Here is a 17786-nt window from a genome sequence, read left to right as displayed (position 1 = left end):
GCGCCGAGCCGCGGCCAAGAGATCGCGTTTGGAACGGGAACAAGGCGAAGCTAGCCGGCCGGTGTGGGTCCACTCCTTGCCGTCCACACTGCCCAGCAGCGGGGCGCGGAGATGCTCGCCAGGCTGGCCGGGTAAGGCGAGTGCTCGCCTTCCTCAGCCTCGGCTCCAGGGGCCACCTCAGAGAGCTCGTCGCTCGCTGCGTCCAGATGGAGCCGCACTTCAGGCGCGCGAAAGGGATGCTGGTGTACGTCTGGGTGCCTCAGGGTGAGTCCCAGAAAGCGCGCGGTTTCTGTGAGACTGGGGTTTGTGTGTGCCGTCAAATGGGTGGGTGGGAGAGGGGATTACTACTACTACTACTACTACTACTACTATGACCTAGGCGCCGTGAAGGGGCTCCAGGCGCCACGGTTTGCGGGCGCCAAGGGAGCTCTGGGCAGCCTCGCGCCTTTCCAGCCTCCTCTCAGCTCGCCTCCTCTTTTGCAGCGCTGTTCGCGTGGAGCGTGGCTGCGCAGCTGTCTCCGAGGAGCGCGGTCCCCGGCCAGGCGAGGTAAGTAAGGAGCGTGAGGGGCGCGTGGCGTGGCCCACTTGCCCTTCTTCCTGTGCGTGGCCCGGAGCGAGCTTGGGAAAGTGGGCTCGCCATTCCGAGTACCTTTCCAGCTCCAAAGCAGGCAGAATGGCGAAAAACTGGGGGCTCGTCAGTGAAGCTTACCTTAACTGGCATCTCAGCTTCAGACCCGGGACGGTTCCTGTCTCTTTAATAGAACTAGAGGAAAATTCCACCCGAACCAAAAAGTGCTTCGCTCACCTCCGTGGGATGGGGAAAGCTGCACCTGGGGGAAATCTGCCCCCTTGTGCTTTGATTTGACTCTTAAAGGGACAGGGGCTCTTTCGGAGCCCACTCTGGGCGACCATGACCAGACCTAGAGGTGCTTGGGCTGAGAAAGGAATGGTGGTTTAAACTGGGAATGGAATCCCAAAGCTTTGCTGAATGTGCTGTGCATTCTGACAAGGTGTGAGAGTGAGCTGTGGGAGAATCAAAATCTGCCTCCAGAGGCAGAGCTTTGTTAATTCCCTGCAGCAAAAGCAACAAAGAGTGATGTGTTACCTTTAGAAACTACCAGATTTGTTGCGGTCTAAGATTTCATGGGCTAAAGCCGATCAATCATTTAATGAAGCGGTCCCTAGTTAACAGAACATCCTATGCGACCAAAAATAAAATAAAAATGTCTTTAAGGTGACACAAGACTCATAATTGTAATTAGAATCTGGTAACATAAGAAATTTAAATGTGCTTCTGGCACCAAGCTTGGTTGCCTCTTCAGTTAATCACTTAGAGAAGCAGATTTTCTTGCATTACTCTGTCAAATATCTTAGGCAGGGTATGGATTTCTTTCCTCTATTTCTCCTTGCCTGCAGAAGAATTATGGAGATATAATTAAATGGGAATAAACATAAATAAATAAATGGAAGCATTTCTACATGAAAGGCTTCTGGATTACACCATTTATTTCCCTTACTGAGTAAGAAATGACTTTAGTTGCTGGAAGTACATATGAGGCCGCAGAGAATGGGGAATAACTCTTCATGGGTATATCCACACCAGCATCTTTATTGATATAATTTAAAATGTATTAAGTGCTCACAATTTGCAACCTGTTGATTCTTAATGTTTTACAGACTCACAAGGGATGGATTAATTTATCTGAGGAGAAATTAAGGATTTGCGGCTTTCATTTTAAGGTGGAGGGGAGTAATTAGTGAAAGGAGACATGCATACAAGAGAGCAGCTGGTGTGTATTTGTTGTTCAGGAGCTAATCAAAGCAACCAGAGACAGAGTAGAAAAGCACCCTTTCGGAAAAATCAAGAGTCAGAGGAAACCCCTTAAGCCCACTTTGTCTGATATTCGCTCCAAAGGAAACTCCTAGTTAAACCTGGGGCCCTCCGTCTGAGAAGAGGTGCAGCTTCCCTGAGTTCTGCATGAGTAAGAAAGGTGCAGATTACCTCTGCTAAACAAACCCAGCCTTGTTCTTTTTCTGCCTAGGAACGGCAGCAGTGCAGTACTTCGGAAAGGAGATCCTAGTGCCCTGGGAGAGCAGGTAAGGCAAGGGCACCCACTCACCTGTTGGGAGCTGTTTTTTTCTGTGTTTGAAAGGTTGGCTCAACCATGCATCCAACAAATTATAGTGTGTGGGGTAGGGGATGGGGATGGGCGTTCCAGTTACTGTGAATATTTTCTTTCAGCCGTTTGGCACTGTGTTGTCCAGCTGCTGAACGGAATACATTTCCTTATGTCCTTTCATTTTCTAGCAGTATTGAGAAAATGACTTTGTTTGCAAACAGCTTTAATGAAAGGGTTTGCTTTCATCAATAGCCGTGTTTGCTGTGAGAGTGTTTTGCCTTGGTTCTTTTACTGAAATAACATGCAAGAATAGTTAGACAATTATACTCTTGGCTTTAAGTGAAATGTTCCCTCGCTATACATATTATAATTGAAGAGGGATATTGAAACTGTTTGATGAGCTTTTGATACAGTATTAATGACTCAGGCTGGTGGATTCTTGACTATGTTTGTAATATGAGTCAGTAAAGCTGAGATTTACTACTTTGGTCACTGAAAAGGACCTGTTAGTATGTAAAAACATATATAGAAACTTAGCCATTTTTATTTAGTAGAGGAACTTGGATAGTAGAGCTATCCAACGCCAGAAGTAGGGGGGGGGGAACCCCACTCAAATTTCCAAATGCTTTCAAATAGTTGCTTTCTATCTGGCCCATGAAAACATTGAAAGAATAAATGATATGCATGGATTTGTAAAGAAAAAATGCTTATTTTATAACATTGCCTTTATAACATCAATTTTGCCAGGCTTTATATTATTTTTTTATAAGACAGGTAACAATGAATCAAAATAGGCATATAATTCTGTTGTTTATAAGCATATTATTCTGGATACCTTTCAGTAAGTTTTAAGGAATTCTCACTGTTGTACCTGGATTATGAAAGTATTATAACAGACAGGAATAATATCACTTTATTTCTGTAGGTAAAATAAGCTGAAACAAAACCAAAATAAATCATGAGACTAAATGATCAGAAACAATGATTGCATTAAAATATTATGTTGCCGATAAGATCTATTGTAATTTTAATTACTTTCTTTTAAATTAATGTTTATTGTTGTTGAAAAAACTAGCTTGTTCAACATTTAAGCCTGATTCCGATTAATAATTCTTAAGGATCTGATACTGTTAAATGCAAGTTGTTCTTAGTTCTGTCAACGTCGAGTGCTTATGAACTGTTTACACTTTCTAATGTGCAGTAAAAGTGCAGTCTTGTTTGAGTGCTATAAAATCAATACTTTTGTTCTTAATTTGTTTTTTTCAAAATTTTTTTGAATTTTAATAAAGACAAATGTTATAGAAAAAAGAAATGGAAGAAAAAAATATTTTAAAAGCAATAAAATTGTTACAATTGCTAATGAATAGGATGCAGTTCTACAATTTATTGAGTCAATAATAAAACACACCAAGTAGAAAAGTATGCATGTCTATAATTAGGTTTTATTTAGTACAGTTCAAAGTTACTTTTTATCTTCTTTTTTGAAGTAAAATTTTGTAATAATTTTGGTTTGGGCTGTCAAACCATTTGTAATCATTTAATTTGTAATTTCATTTCTTTATAATTAAATTATACACCAGAACCATATCATCTGCCATATCTTTTAAAGTATATTTTCCCTTCATTCTTTTTTGTGGTTCTTATTTTCTGAATGGGGAAAGAATTTAGTCACTTCAGATTTTCACTTTGTACAGCTTAATTAGGCTCCTCAAAATGAGTCAGTTTCTTGATATTATTTTTCTCCACTTTTTGTTTCTGGAGAGGTTTTGCAGAGAGAAAAATATTCTGCACAATCACAATAATTAAATCAACTGCTGATAAGGCCAAACTTTTGTTTTTATGGAAAGCATCCAGGGAATAACAACCATTCAGTTGCTTCTTTTAAAGCTGTTGATCCTTAATCCCTCACTCCAAGCAATTCTAACAATTCTAATTCTAATATTTGGCAGATTTAACTGAAATGGGAACATCATCAGTTTTGGTAATTAATGGAACTGAAGTAGTTAAACTCAGGAGAGGAGGGTAAACCAAGAGTGGATAAACTCAAAACTATGGGGAAATGGCAAACATTTCATCAACACATTGAAACACTGCTGATGCTCACCAGTTGAGTTGAGCCAGCGACAACACCCACATGCGACTCGGATTGTGTCAGTGAACTCAGGTCATTGGGGACACACCCCAGTCTACTTCTCTGCATCAAACGCACGCCACAGTCCAAAGTGCCCTCACTCCATCAGCTCTAGTGTCTCAGCCAGCAATGATCCTCCATTGCAAGTCTCCAGATATCCCTTCAGGCAGGTGCTATTGTTTTGGAGTGCAACACACAAACTGAAAAAGGAAGGGCACGCAACATAGTACCCACAGAAAGCACATGCAGCATTTTTTGGGACAAGAATTCAAGACATATCCCAGGACAGAAAGATTCTCGCCAAGCAGCCAGGAGGACACACAAGCCATAGAGGCACACTGACAGCAGCAACATCCCGTGGTTCACTGCATATAGCATGGGAATGGAAAGCAGGAAACAGGAGTTCAAGACTCATCCGGGAAAAGGGATGAGGAATGACCCCCTTCAGCTTTTGTTTATGAGCACATGTGCAATCATGGAAGGGGAAAAATAAAGGGAACTGATTGCATTCAACCCATAGTACAAACATCACTGAGCAGTTCTTAACTTGTTTGACCAAAGCAATGAATAGGAATTGGACACAACATGGGGCATTGAGTCTTCTGCCATCCCCATGTGGTTAAGTTACATTGATGGTTGTTACTTTGTTTCCCCCCGGCTGTTTTAATGTTTTATGACTGGTTTATTGCATTTATTTTTGCTGTTGGTTAAATTGTTATGTTGATGTTTTGACTTAGTTTTTTGGGATTCACTGAGGAGAGATGGATATAAATACTGTCTCTTAAAGAAACAAGTAATATTCATAGCCCTTGTTATAATACTATTTGCTCCCTTCCCCTGGTGGTGCCAGCATTTCAAGTCGGGTTTTGCCCGCTGCATCCAAGATTGTAGTTCATTTGCTTTGTGTCAGATCCATCTCCTTGGAAGTAGGGAGAGAGGATTAAAAGTAAAATAGAGGCGAGGCATATGGTTATTATTCTTTGTGCAAACAACTGCATGGAATATTTATTTATACATTTATACCCTGGTCTTCCAATGCATTTACTATTTGCCTTGTGCAGTTCAGTTTAAAACTGTTGCAAAATAAACATTTACATAAAACAAATAGGAGCATAAAATCAGAACGGGTTTAGCAGATAACAATGTTCAAAAAAGGGCTAATATTTTGAAAGTCCATGTTATTTGAGGCTGTTGGCCTCATCACTTGAAGGTTGTGAGCTGGTGATACTGAAAATGTGTGTTCTGTTGAATAATGTTGATGTCATTAGAGCCACATTATGGACCCCAAGTCCAGTGCCCTGTGCAGTCAGAGCCCTAGCAGCAACAAGTAGTGGTGTGCTAGGAAGCAGAACAACATGGTGTCCGGCTTAATCTCTGAAATTTTCACCGGGTCAGGGGTCTTGGTCCAACCCCTTATTGCTTCAGGGCCTTATTGGCTCTGAGCCCCCAAAGCTAGAACTAATTGGCTAAACTTGCTGCTGCTCTTGTCCTGTTGTGCCATCATTTGAGAGAAAATGTGCTGGCACTATTTTGTCCAATCATTTTGTGAGAAATGCATCTCGTTTCTCTTTCGATGCTCTTAGCTGATGAGTGAAGTTACAGTTATGATTGACACTTGGGAGATAACTGCAAACCATAGAGATAACAGACTACAGTCACAAACTATTGTCTGCAAAAGGAATATCCACATGATAAAAATATTCCTTCTGGTAACTACATGGCCTTACCCTCAAATGCATTATGGGTTGTCTTATGCTTTAAACTTGAATCCTTTTTTGAAATTTGATTTAAAGCCTGATGGCAAACATGAGCATGTGTGAGAACACCTTTTAAAATTATGTTTCTAAAGAGTTATAAGCCCTTCACAATGCTATGCTTTTTTAGATTAATTCTTTTATACTTTCTGTACAGGGATTTGGAACATCAGTTTATAACTCTTCATCTACTACAGTATCTTCCAGGCAAAGAAGATTTCACAACACAATTTGTGAATCATCCAGTAAGATCCCTCTTTGTTCTGTTTTTAATCTGTTGGGAGCTACCCAGAGTGGCTGGGGAAACCCAGCTGGATGGGTGGGGTATAAAATACTACTACTACTACTACTAATAATAATATAATTGTGATTATGATCATTTTTAAAAATCACTGACCAAATTAACATGTGTGTCCCCTTCACACTTCTCAGAATTGACATGCAAACAAATGTCTGCTTGTTAAGTATTAAAATGTTTGCAGTTTAGAGTGTATATAGTCTGGATGCAGTATCTAAACAAAGTTTGATAAAGTAGCATGAAAGGGGAAGTAAGGGATAGGTGATAGTTGTGTCTAGAATACATTAGGAAATATGACAAAATCTGTGAGTGGTATTCAAACCTGCTCCATTCAGAGTTGACCCATTGAAAGCAATAGATCCCACTTAGTCATGTTCATTAATTTCATTCGCTTTACTCTGAGTAGCTCCTAGTTGAATACCACCCCATATGTTGTAAAGAAGAATTTATGGCAAACTTTCCTTAGACATGGAATGGACTAGGTTGGAATTTTTCACTATGCCAAGTGATTTGTATGGGACTTGCAGAAGTTCCCCCAAGGAGGAAAAGGAATGAAAAGACATGTGCTTTATGGGGAGGCTCACCTTCATTTATATTCACACACTTAATAACCTACTGCTGTAGGATAATTGTTAGTTCTAAAATAGTGGAAGGGAAGAGTTTAGTTCTTCTGTGCCATAGAAATAATAATAATCTTTGTATAGCCAGAGGCAAAGGGCAAGACAAAGTAAAAGACAAGAATCCTGAAGAGTAAATGGAGCCAGAGAGTGGAAAATGTCATGGGTGAAGGCCCCAGATATAAGAGGGAAACTTATAAGGTCTTCTAGCAGTAGGAATTCTATGGTTCACTAGCTCCATTGATAGCATTTCTATTAAAATTCTCCAGTGCTGGCATCACAAACGGGGCAAATGTAGAAGCAGGCACTGGGGCAAAATTGGTAATGAAAATATTACTAAAATGAACCTAGAACAGGACATCAAATGGAAAATTGCCTATGAAATTTAATTGGCTTTTGAATTGCCATTTTCAAAGCCTGCCTGCTGCTCTCTTGCCAGCTGGCTAATGATGGATTACAGGATGAATATAATGAATATGTATTATTATTTCTGGCTTATCTGACAATGTCAAAAGCTATTTACCTGGTATTTAAGCTTTGGCTTACAGTATTTTTCAGGATCCTAATTAATGGGAGCTGATCCTTCTCAACAACACAGAATATGAGCCTAGAGATTATTGCAATTAGCTCTTATTACATTGAGTGGGCATCTTCATATTCCTTATGAAACTGGGTCACTTGAAAGTATTACTGGGGATTTTGGGGGTATAGTTTGATACAAAATAGTTTGTAATTGATTGCTATTTGCCACACATTATTTATGTGGTATGTAAAAATATTTGAAATATGATTCAAAGGTTTTCCAATGATATTAGATCACTTGTAAGTGTCAATGGGTATGCTTTAATGGTTAATTTATTTTATAAACTTAATATTGGGGGGGGGGTAGGATGATTTGTGCAAACTATTACAGATACTGAGCTGGATCAACAGGTTCTTTCTGTGAATGAAAGGGGTGCTTCTGTCAACATTAAACTCCTTCCATGAGTGGAAGGGAACCTTTGGATCCTGTTACTTCTGCCATTTAATACTGTCCTGTGCATTTTATAGAATATGGAATTCTTCCTTGCCTAGAGGATGAGAGCCATTACATGTTGCAGAAATCGCAGGTATATGTATCTATGGTGTACCTTTAACATGTGAGAATGGTACCCATCTATTTTTGAGGTGTCATTCCCCTTGGATTAGGAGCCTCTTCTCTGGAAGGGAAACTATGGATGCAGCCCATCCCATGCAAAAAAACCGCAACAAGTAGTAATAGCTCTGAGTCCAAGCAAAGTCTATGGTTTGGCTCCATATGTTAGGGGAAATTGCAGGTCTACATGGTACCCACTAATTGCAGGAGGGTACCCACTAACATCTGTAATGTATGATGTACCTATAAGTACATTCTCAGTTAAGAGATGTATGATTTTCAGTTCACAAATGAGATGCAAACAATTGTTTTCCGAGAAAACCCTTGCAGTCCATTATCTGAAACACAAGTTGCTATTATCTACTTTCACATGTCCATCTAATTACCCCTTAACATGTACAGTATATGACTTTCAAATAAAGGATTATGTATTCTGTCTTAATTAGATTCATTCACATGCTTTAATGGAGGTGAGTGCGTGCATTGGCAACTGTGTGACTGTAGTCGATATAATGCAACTGGATCAAGATGTCAGAAAAGTGAGTAGAAAGTAGTTTGCATGTTACATATTGTGTCTAGCATGACGTAAGACTCACACTTACAGCTTTATTGGCAAACTTCTTTTCAGAAGAAGGCTCAATTGACTTGTATTATTGGGCCTTTTTGAAGAGGTGATGGATACGGTAACTGAACTACTACATGTGTTGTTTATTTTAATTGATAATTTGTGTCCCACCTTTCCTCCAAATAATGCTCAAGTCAGTTAATCACAATGATACGAATGCAATAAGATATTATAAAATAACACTGATTATGTATATTATTATGTGTATTAACACACCTGTGGATTTATCAATAATTGTTTTATGTACACTGCTTACAGCGTTTTTAAAATTAAGTATCTATATGTTTTGCTAAATAAACAAATATTTAAACATTCCTCCTTTTTGGGAGCTCACCCCCCCAGAAGAGGTATAGGCATTAGTGAGAGATCCTGTTTCTAAAATTGCTTCCCCACCCCCTCTTTTCATCTTCTGCCATAGTATACAACACAGGTGCAGAACGAGACCACATTTGCCGAACATGGGGACAATACCATTATGAAACCTTCGATGGGCTCTACTACTTTTTCTCTGGAAAATCTACATACACTCTCTTAAGGCAGAATGAACTGGACGAACAGAGCTTCTCTATACAAGTGAGAAATGACAGTGTAAAGTTCATTCCATTTAAAATAAATCTGATTTGCAATAAATATGAGCCTTTCATGCATTATCATCATCATCATCATTATTAGTAGTACTATTAAAAAACCCCACTGTGAGAATTGTTTGATTCTGTTGCTTCCTGCTAGTTCTTGAACCGATAGTTCATTGGGTTGGGCTGCTTGTATGGTTTGACCTACAAGCAATCCTTCAGCATGCATGGTGCTACGGAGGTATCATTTCCCAGAGCTGATCAAGATTGTGAGTGACAACTATACCTACTGCTGCTTATCCAAGCTCATTGGAAACTGAAAGGAGTTGAGTGAGGAGAGCCTGGAGGGCTTGGAAGAAGTTGTCATGGACAATGCCAAGGCTCAGGCTACCCTGGAGGCCTTCCTCCAATGGAGATTCAGTATGGTACTCGGCCATGAAATTGAATGGGTGACCTTGCGCCAGGCACTGCCTCTCAACCTAAGCTACCTCATTGGGTTGTTGGGATTAAATGAGGAGGGGGAAAGCCATGTATGCCACCTTGTACCCCTTGAAGAGAAAGGTGGCTATAAATGCAATAAAAATGAATGAATGTAGCTGTCCACTGTGAGAATAGGATATTGGACTGGGGCCTTTTATTTGATGCAACATGGCTCCTCTTGTACTGACTCTGACACTGGAGGTAATATAGCCTTTGACTGAATGGATTTGTATTCCACCTTTCCTCCAGTGGCTGAATATGGTTCTCCAGTTTATCTTGAACTGAATAAATATGAGATATGGAATAATACTGTACTTAAAGGGATGCTCACAGAGGCTGCAATTTCAAAGTCATTTTGGGGCCCCATTGCTAAAGCAGTATGTGAAATGCCAAAAACATAGTAGTTGCTAAAATACTTTTCTCCCATTTTTGGCAGGTCCATAATGATCCAGATTGCAAGTCTTCTCCATATTCCTGTAAACGATCAATTAGCCTATACTTTTCTGGAGACGGGGAAATCAGATTAAGTAGTGAGGTCACCTACAAAGGAATTGGGTAAATTAAATGTATACTTTCATGATATGTAGTGTTTTTATTTGCCATGCTATTTTGATATGCAGAGATGTAGGCCCCTTAATTGATTCCTAACTATATGCTATCTTCAGTCCTACAAATTAGTCATGTTTGTGGGTGAAATGAACTCAGTAATGTTCATATTAATAATACAGTAATTCAGTTGGCAAGCCATCTTAAGTTTATTATTTGTAACACTAAGTCATTAAAAATAGTGTGTACATTTCTTCAGAAATGGGGGCATAATCTAAGAGTGATATAAGTGTGATTGGAAACAAAAATAGCAACATTGATTGATAGTGGAATGCAGTAATTACTATAATTGGAAAGAGATTATTTATTTATTTCCCCATGAGACATCCTAAAACATTTTGCAATATAATTAAAATATTAAACAGTTTTAAAAAACTGCATATATGAAAACTATTATGCACACACACACACACAGACACACACATTTTAAAACAGCACATACATAAAATTAATGCTGACCCAATATTTATGCCAACTGGGTATTCAAGAGGCCTGTTGAAAGAGGAACATCTTTAGCAGGCACTGAAAAGACCATAGATAAGGTGCCTGTTTGAAAGGTGAAGGTAAAGGTAAAAGACCTTGTCAAATGTGACTATGGGGTGCGGTGCTCATCTTACTGGTACTTCATGTGGTCAGCGTGACTAAACTACTTCTGGTGCAACTGAATACCCTGACAGAAGGCAGAGCGCATGGAAATGCTGTTTACCTTCCCGCCACAGCAGTACCTATTTATCTACTTGCACTGGTGTGCTTTTGAACTGCTGGGTTGGCAGAGGCTGTGACAGAGCAATGGGTGCTCACCCCATTGCGGGGATTCGAACCGCTCACCTTCTGATAGGCAAGCCCAAGAGGCTCAGTGCTTTAGACCACAGTGGCACCCGCGTCCCTGCCTGTTTGATATATAATGGGTATAAAGGATGACAATGAGTTTGTTTGTTTATCATGGTATTTGTTTGGCTTCCCAGGATACAATTACCATATACCATAGGGAACTTGTACATCCAAGCATTAGCTGGATATGTCATTGTTAGACACCAATATGCATTCTCTCTGGCTTGGGATGGTACCTCTGCTGTTTATATTAAGATGGCTCCTGACTACTTGGGCAGAACTCATGGACTGTGTGGTAACAACAATGCCGTTCTGCAAGATGAACTTGCCACTAGTTATGGTGAGTATTTCATCTAATTTATTAAGATGTTATTTGTGTTCCTCAGCAGTTACAGGCCTTACTTAGAAAAAGAGCAAGACTGTGCTAGCCCTCTTTTTGTCTAGTTTGGCTTCTCTAAATGCCATAATCGCTATGACTTCATCTATTGGCTAAAAACACTGAAAGGTGAGAGCAGGTTAGTTTTCACAAGACAAATGGGCAAAATAGTGACTGGACGTTTTGCTTCATATCTTAGGTTCTACATGGGCTTGCTTTTTAAAATGAAAGTTGGGAACCTGGCACATTATGGCTAGTGGGATGGTGGCAGTGCTGCCTGTTAAATAGCTTCTGTCCATGAGCAGAAAAGGACCAGACTTTCTTCTTGTGTTGTTTTAAAGTGGATTCTTTGTGATTTCTACATATACTTTGCCCTTCAATACTGATGGGCTTTGTGTGCATTTTGTGTGCCAATGTCTTTATACCATTTTTCCCCGAGGACAAAATGTAATATAAGACGTGGCCTTGGATGAGCTGTTGATTAGAATTTAGCATTAACAGGAGCAGTCAGACTTCCATCTTTCTATCTGACAGAGATGCTTCGTATTTCTTTCATAGCTTCCATCTAAACCCGATCAAGAAAAATGTTAATTTCCTGCATTTGTGCACTTTCCCCTAGGAAAACTTACTGAAGACATTGAAGAGTTTGTAGAAAGCTGGAGAGAAAATCCTCCACAGGAGAACATCTTCTCCTGGGATACCTCATTTAACTATGAGCCACCCTGTCTGACTCAAAGCCAAACGTTTTTACAGGTAGGCACGATAATTGATGTAAGACAGGCACACTGGCTTGCTCTTGCGATTGAGGGGGCTGGTGCTGCACAACATACTCACACTCTGTGCACATGCCACAATGTGCTGATGTGCCGCATGCACATTATGTGGCATACACGAGTGATGGGAGTGTAGCATGTGCACATGGCATGAGCACATCACTGCAGAATATTGAGGCGGCCCAGCACCCTCCTTGAAAATTGCGGGGGCCCTTGGCCCCTTCTAGGTGACACCCCTGATGGAAGACAAAAACTTATATGATACTGAATTCTGAAACTTCATATTTAAAAAATGACATAAATGACTTCCTTATTGTGAAAAGAAACTGCTGCCCATCGTTATGAGATTGAGACTCCTTGTTAAATACCTGTGATGCATTATAAACATCGTTTTTGGATGGCTCACATAGCTTTATACTGGCTGAAATTGACATGACAGAAATTGAGCTAGCTGGGGTATAAATGGAAGATGATTTCAGATTCCATCTGCCTCCTGCTTTCAAGTTCATTTTTGATTTTACTCTCTACCTCAAAATATGTGGAATATGTTATTTCCTAGAGGAGTGCTTAAGGTTCATAGATTAAGTAGATTTCTTATCACGCTTGAGTTATTTTTAAATTCCTCATTTTATTTCATTCTTTGATTTTATTATTCCTATTTTAGCATTCAAAGCCTGTAGCCAGCCAATGGACTCCTGTGATACCTAGTGCCAGAATTTAATCAGATAATTCTTCCTCACTTGTATTAAAATCTGTGAAAGAGCTTTTGTCTCCATAGGCAGCAGTCCACAATGACAAAGAAAAAGTTCATCATAATTTTGGCTACCATGTTTCAGTTTTATCAGAAAACTTATCCCATACCAAGTCTGCTTTAGATTTGCTGGGTAGGGATGATAAAAAACAAACCAGTTTGCTACTGGCCCTGGAAGGGGGGGGGGTTATCAAATAAAATATGTCAACGTACATACAGTATAGTGCATGTATTATGTAAATGTAATATGAGTATGTTTAATTACAAATTATACATCTGTGTTGAATCTGATGGACCTCATTTGAAACCTAAAATATAAACAATTCACATGCTAGATAAATTTGAATTCACAATGCTGCCTCTTCAGCTAAAACCTGTACATGGAATTGTACTCTATTCATGGATCATAGCATTCCTGCCTTCCCTATATAACACCCAGCGCCTCCCTGGAAATCCACTCTTAAGGACTGGCTAGGCCAGGCATCCCCAGACTCTGCCCTCCAGATGTTTTGGGACTACAACTCCCATTATCCCTAGCTAACAGGACCAGTGGTCAGGGATGACGGGAATTGTAGTCCTAAAACATCTGGATGGCCGAGTTTGGGGGTGCCTGGCAGGCTCTCTGGCGCAGAGTGAGATGTGACATAGGAACCTGCAGCATGACATGGAAATAATAAAAAACCAACCCCCCTTGTGCAAGCCTCCTACTCAGCAACATCTTTGCAGCCTTGCCAATCTTTCTAGGACCATTGCTGTCAGACTTTAGATTCAAAATCAAAGGCTGGATACTTATCAGGTGATCTAGTTTCTAGACTATTTTTTAAAAATAAAGCTTCTTCCTTCACACTCATTCTTTGTGTTTTCAGAGGACATATGCATTTTGCAGCATTCTGCTCTGGAGCCCCTTCAAAGAGTGCCATGAATTTGTGAGCCCATTTCCTTTCATGGCCAGTTGCACAAATGATCTATGCATGTAAGTGTCTTGGTCTGAGAAGTCCCGAAATAGCAGTCAGTGGTTGGGATTCAGAGAGGTCCACTTAAAACACTTCTTGGGATGGATGGGACTGTGCTGATTTTCAGCTTCTAGTTGCAGCACTTCATACTGATGAATGCCATTCCAAACAGTCTCAGTATCTATAGGTGTAGCTTTTTAATGTGCATAAGATACCATGGTAGCTGTGGGAATGGGGTTCTTTGGATTTTGGCCATTATTTTTCTGCAAAAATAAAATATGTCTCTTTCCCCCCTTTTTGCCTGCTTCCCTTCTCACTGTTTTTGACTGTCCTTTGTGGTACAACTTCTAGTTATAATAGAATAAGTGGCAGATGAGTTAAAGCCAATATTAATTCATTTAAACATTATATGCATTTTTAATGTTCATCATTGGTATAATTTAGCAGTAAACCATGGCTTAGCGTTATGGAAACAAGCCTCAGCATGACTTGCACTCAATTGCAATCACTGCCTCCACTCTTGTTTTAGCTGCAAGGAAGAAATTGGCAGCTTCAATTTCTGTTTTAGTTTAACATCAGTTTTATGTGTTGTCTCAGTCCTAAACTGTGGTTAATTTTAGTGAAACATATATGAAGCTTTGTTTGCATCTCTGCATTAGAACAGTGAAAATAAGGCTATGTCAAATTTATTTTATTTTTGTGTTAAGGTCAGCAGCTGATAATGCAACTTTGTGTCGAGCATTAACTGAGTATGCCAGGACTTGTGCTCAAGCAGGAAAACCTCTCCACAACTGGCGGGCACAATTTAAGGAATGTGGTATGCAATGGCAAGGTTTTAGAATGCTGTCTTCTGGCAAAATATTCTGCAAATCGTTTATTTCCCTTTCTGCAGGTTTTCTTGTTTTTAAATATTGTACCTTAATTGGTTATTGTATGCAAGTTCAAACTTTAAGACTAAACAGTATATGCTTTTGCATGGAGACCACGTCACTAGATGCTTAAATTAAAATTAAAGTAGCATAAATTTTGCACCCCAGGAAGGAGAAGCATAAATCATTTAACATTTCTTCATTTCTTCTGTTTTTCAGCCATTAAATGTGAGGAGCATCTTGTCTACAATGAATGCATTGACTGCTGCCCAGTTTCATGTCAGCAAAAAACTCATTGTGTTGACAGTGAGCTGCCCTGTGTTGATGGATGCTATTGTCCAGATGGTAATGCATTTTTTGTTGTGGAATTTTGTTAGAAGTTGTGGCCTTTCGGGAGTGTATGAACTTTCTGCAATCTACAAGACACTGTACTTAAGTCACACTCCAGATATTTGTCAACAAAACCAGATGGGTTCATTCTAGAGGCAATGGGTGGTGTTCAACTGACATTTCCTGTCAATACAAGGATTTCCTCTTGTGCAATAGAACTTTTCTCTCTTCTCTTGTTCCCATGCACATTCTCTCCCTTTCCTAAGTCTGCTACAGAGAGTTGGAGGAACCCCCAGAGCAGATTCTATGAATGAGCTAGACTATGAGGGTTCAGGCGATCCCTGAGGTATCCTGGACCCAAGTTGTTCAGGGCTTTGTAAATCAATGCAAGAATTTTGAACCTGGCTCAGTAGCAGATGGGCAGACAGTGCAGTAGTTTTAACAATGGTGTCACATGTTCTTGACCAGAAGCTCCCCTCGGCAATCTGGCTGCAGCATTCTGGAGTTTCCAAACCAGACCCAAGTGCAGATATAGATATTAAATAGCATTGGGGACAGATTTATTGAGAGTAAGCATTACAGAACTTGGTGTGATATTTTAGAAAACAGGCTTAGACTGCAAGGGTAAGTGATAGCATGTCCTATATTGACTTGATAGTATGTTATGAAATTAAAAGGACTTCTGTGAAAATATTTTTGGTATCAGGTTGCAACTATTTATAACTCAAGTTGTTTTTTCTTTATGACAAAAGCAGCTTTTAACTGTTTCATAATACATCTTAACCTTCTGTTTTGCTTTGCTTTTTTATTATACCATTAAACCTTGCAGTATAAGATGCAATGAGGAAACATACACAAGGATTTTAAATATAATTTATCACATCTTCATTTTCTAGCTAGAAGTACTAGGCAGTTAAAGGTATTTTTAACGGTCCTTTTCAAAGCACATGGCTCTAATTTTGTTCTTATTGTCAAATGTCCATTTTAGGACTTATTTATGAAAACAAATTATGTGTAAGGCCATCAGAATGCCCTTGTGATTATCACGGATTTGTCTACAGAACTGGTGCTGTGGTTCATGAAGAATGCAACAACTGGTTAGTAACATTCCATATATTTGTTCCTTTAATATAACATGAATTCCCTAAACAATGTCCAATATATAAGCCTTAGCATATATACCAGTCCTTACTTTTAGAAAGCATACACCTTCATAGAAAGGTGCTTTCTCTTTCATTATACCATTGGTAACAGCACTTTGTAATTTTGTGGAATAATCTTAATTTTAATGGTTTTGCGTACTAAATATGGTGACCAATTCTTTTGCATGCCTTTGGTGCATGAAGGTTTCAAGCTGCAAATTCCCAGACTCTTCTCCTTATCATACAATCTATGCTTGAGTTTATAAATAAGTGCTGGCAGGATGATGAGGAAGATGCTGCACTTGCAGTCAGCTGGCTGTGATAGGCTTGCTGAACCATACAACATAGGGAGAATGTTTGCATCATTTCTATGAGAGATTTACTTAGCTTTTTAGTTTGTGGCTGAGCACTCTGTGACATAGCCTATTCAAAACTTTAACCTAAACACGCTTTATGGGTCTGCAATTATGCAACCTTTAAAACCTGTGTCAACCTCCATTAACATGGAAATGCCGTTCATTTTCCTTAGTATTCCCCAGGTTATCTTGCATTCTGAGATTTGTGGCATAATTTCACTGAGAGTGCTGGGCTCTGCCCCTACTTCTGCCTTTTCATGGTTTCATTACTTAGTATCAATTGAAGCATTCCACTATAAGGTTTCCTTTGCAGTCCTACAACTGTTACTTCCAGTTGCCACATAAGGACTATGCTAACAGCCTTAAAACATCAAATAATTCTTTCTGTTTTCAGTACATGTGCTGGAGGAAAATGGATTTGCACAAACCTTACCTGTTCAGGTATGTCTGTTCTCAGATATTCATTCAAAGTCTTATTTTTATACTGGGTGTATTGCATGTGATCAGAGTGTTAATATTGATGTCTGATTATTTTTCCAATATTTCCCAGTTATTTACACCTGGAAAGCAGCATATAAATGCTTAAAAGTATTATTATCAGCTCGCAGAAAGCAAACTTGTAATCAATAATTCCTTCAGACTTTTTGTTCTCTATTGCAGCTTTAATATCATACATTACTAGCAGCACAGAATATTTCGGTAACATACTGATACACTTTACCCCCCCCCCTTTTAGCTGAATGTTCAGTCTCGGGAGATATTCACTTCATGACATTTGATGGGCGCAAATATACTTTTCAAGCCACTTGCCAGTATATTCTGGCAAAAAGCCTCACCTCTGGAAAATTTGCTGTGACTCTGCAAAATGCTCGTTGTGGTCAGGTAAGGCTGTAAGAGCAAATGTTTTGGCTGCACCAAGTGTGGGTATTTAACTGGCATTATCAAAAAGATTAAACTAAACTTTCAATTTCTAAGTTTACCTTCGGTGAATGGAAGGAACTTTTCATTCACTGAAAGATTCCTCCCATTCTTGGAAGGTTACCTTTGGATCCAGTTCTAATTTCCTT

The 17786-nt window shown here is 39.4% G+C and overlaps 1 protein-coding gene across 1 annotated transcript in view; it reads left to right on the top strand.

Annotated features, from left to right (window-relative positions):
- Window positions 1-206: 206 nt before the first annotated feature.
- Window positions 207-17786, top strand: part of OTOG (otogelin) — a 96875-nt gene continuing 79295 nt past the window's right edge. Inside the window, exons 1-15 of the mRNA XM_088666759.1 lie at window positions 207-264; window positions 484-547; window positions 2043-2097; window positions 6163-6250; window positions 8502-8594; window positions 9099-9253; window positions 10169-10287; window positions 11304-11509; window positions 12165-12298; window positions 13936-14042; window positions 14730-14839; window positions 15111-15236; window positions 16210-16318; window positions 17114-17160; window positions 17456-17601. Coding sequence (XP_088522885.1) covers window positions 207-264; window positions 484-547; window positions 2043-2097; window positions 6163-6250; window positions 8502-8594; window positions 9099-9253; window positions 10169-10287; window positions 11304-11509; window positions 12165-12298; window positions 13936-14042; window positions 14730-14839; window positions 15111-15236; window positions 16210-16318; window positions 17114-17160; window positions 17456-17601 — 1617 coding nt within the window. The remainder of the gene's footprint in view (window positions 265-483; window positions 548-2042; window positions 2098-6162; window positions 6251-8501; window positions 8595-9098; window positions 9254-10168; window positions 10288-11303; window positions 11510-12164; window positions 12299-13935; window positions 14043-14729; window positions 14840-15110; window positions 15237-16209; window positions 16319-17113; window positions 17161-17455; window positions 17602-17786) is intronic.

Source organism: Zootoca vivipara, chromosome 1, assembly GCF_965207765.1.
Source record: "Zootoca vivipara chromosome 1, rZooViv2.hap1.1, whole genome shotgun sequence".
In the NCBI taxonomy this organism is placed as follows: domain Eukaryota; kingdom Metazoa; phylum Chordata; class Lepidosauria; order Squamata; family Lacertidae; genus Zootoca; species Zootoca vivipara.
Note: the sequence above shows the minus strand (reverse complement) of the source record. Positions and strands in the feature narration are given on the sequence as shown.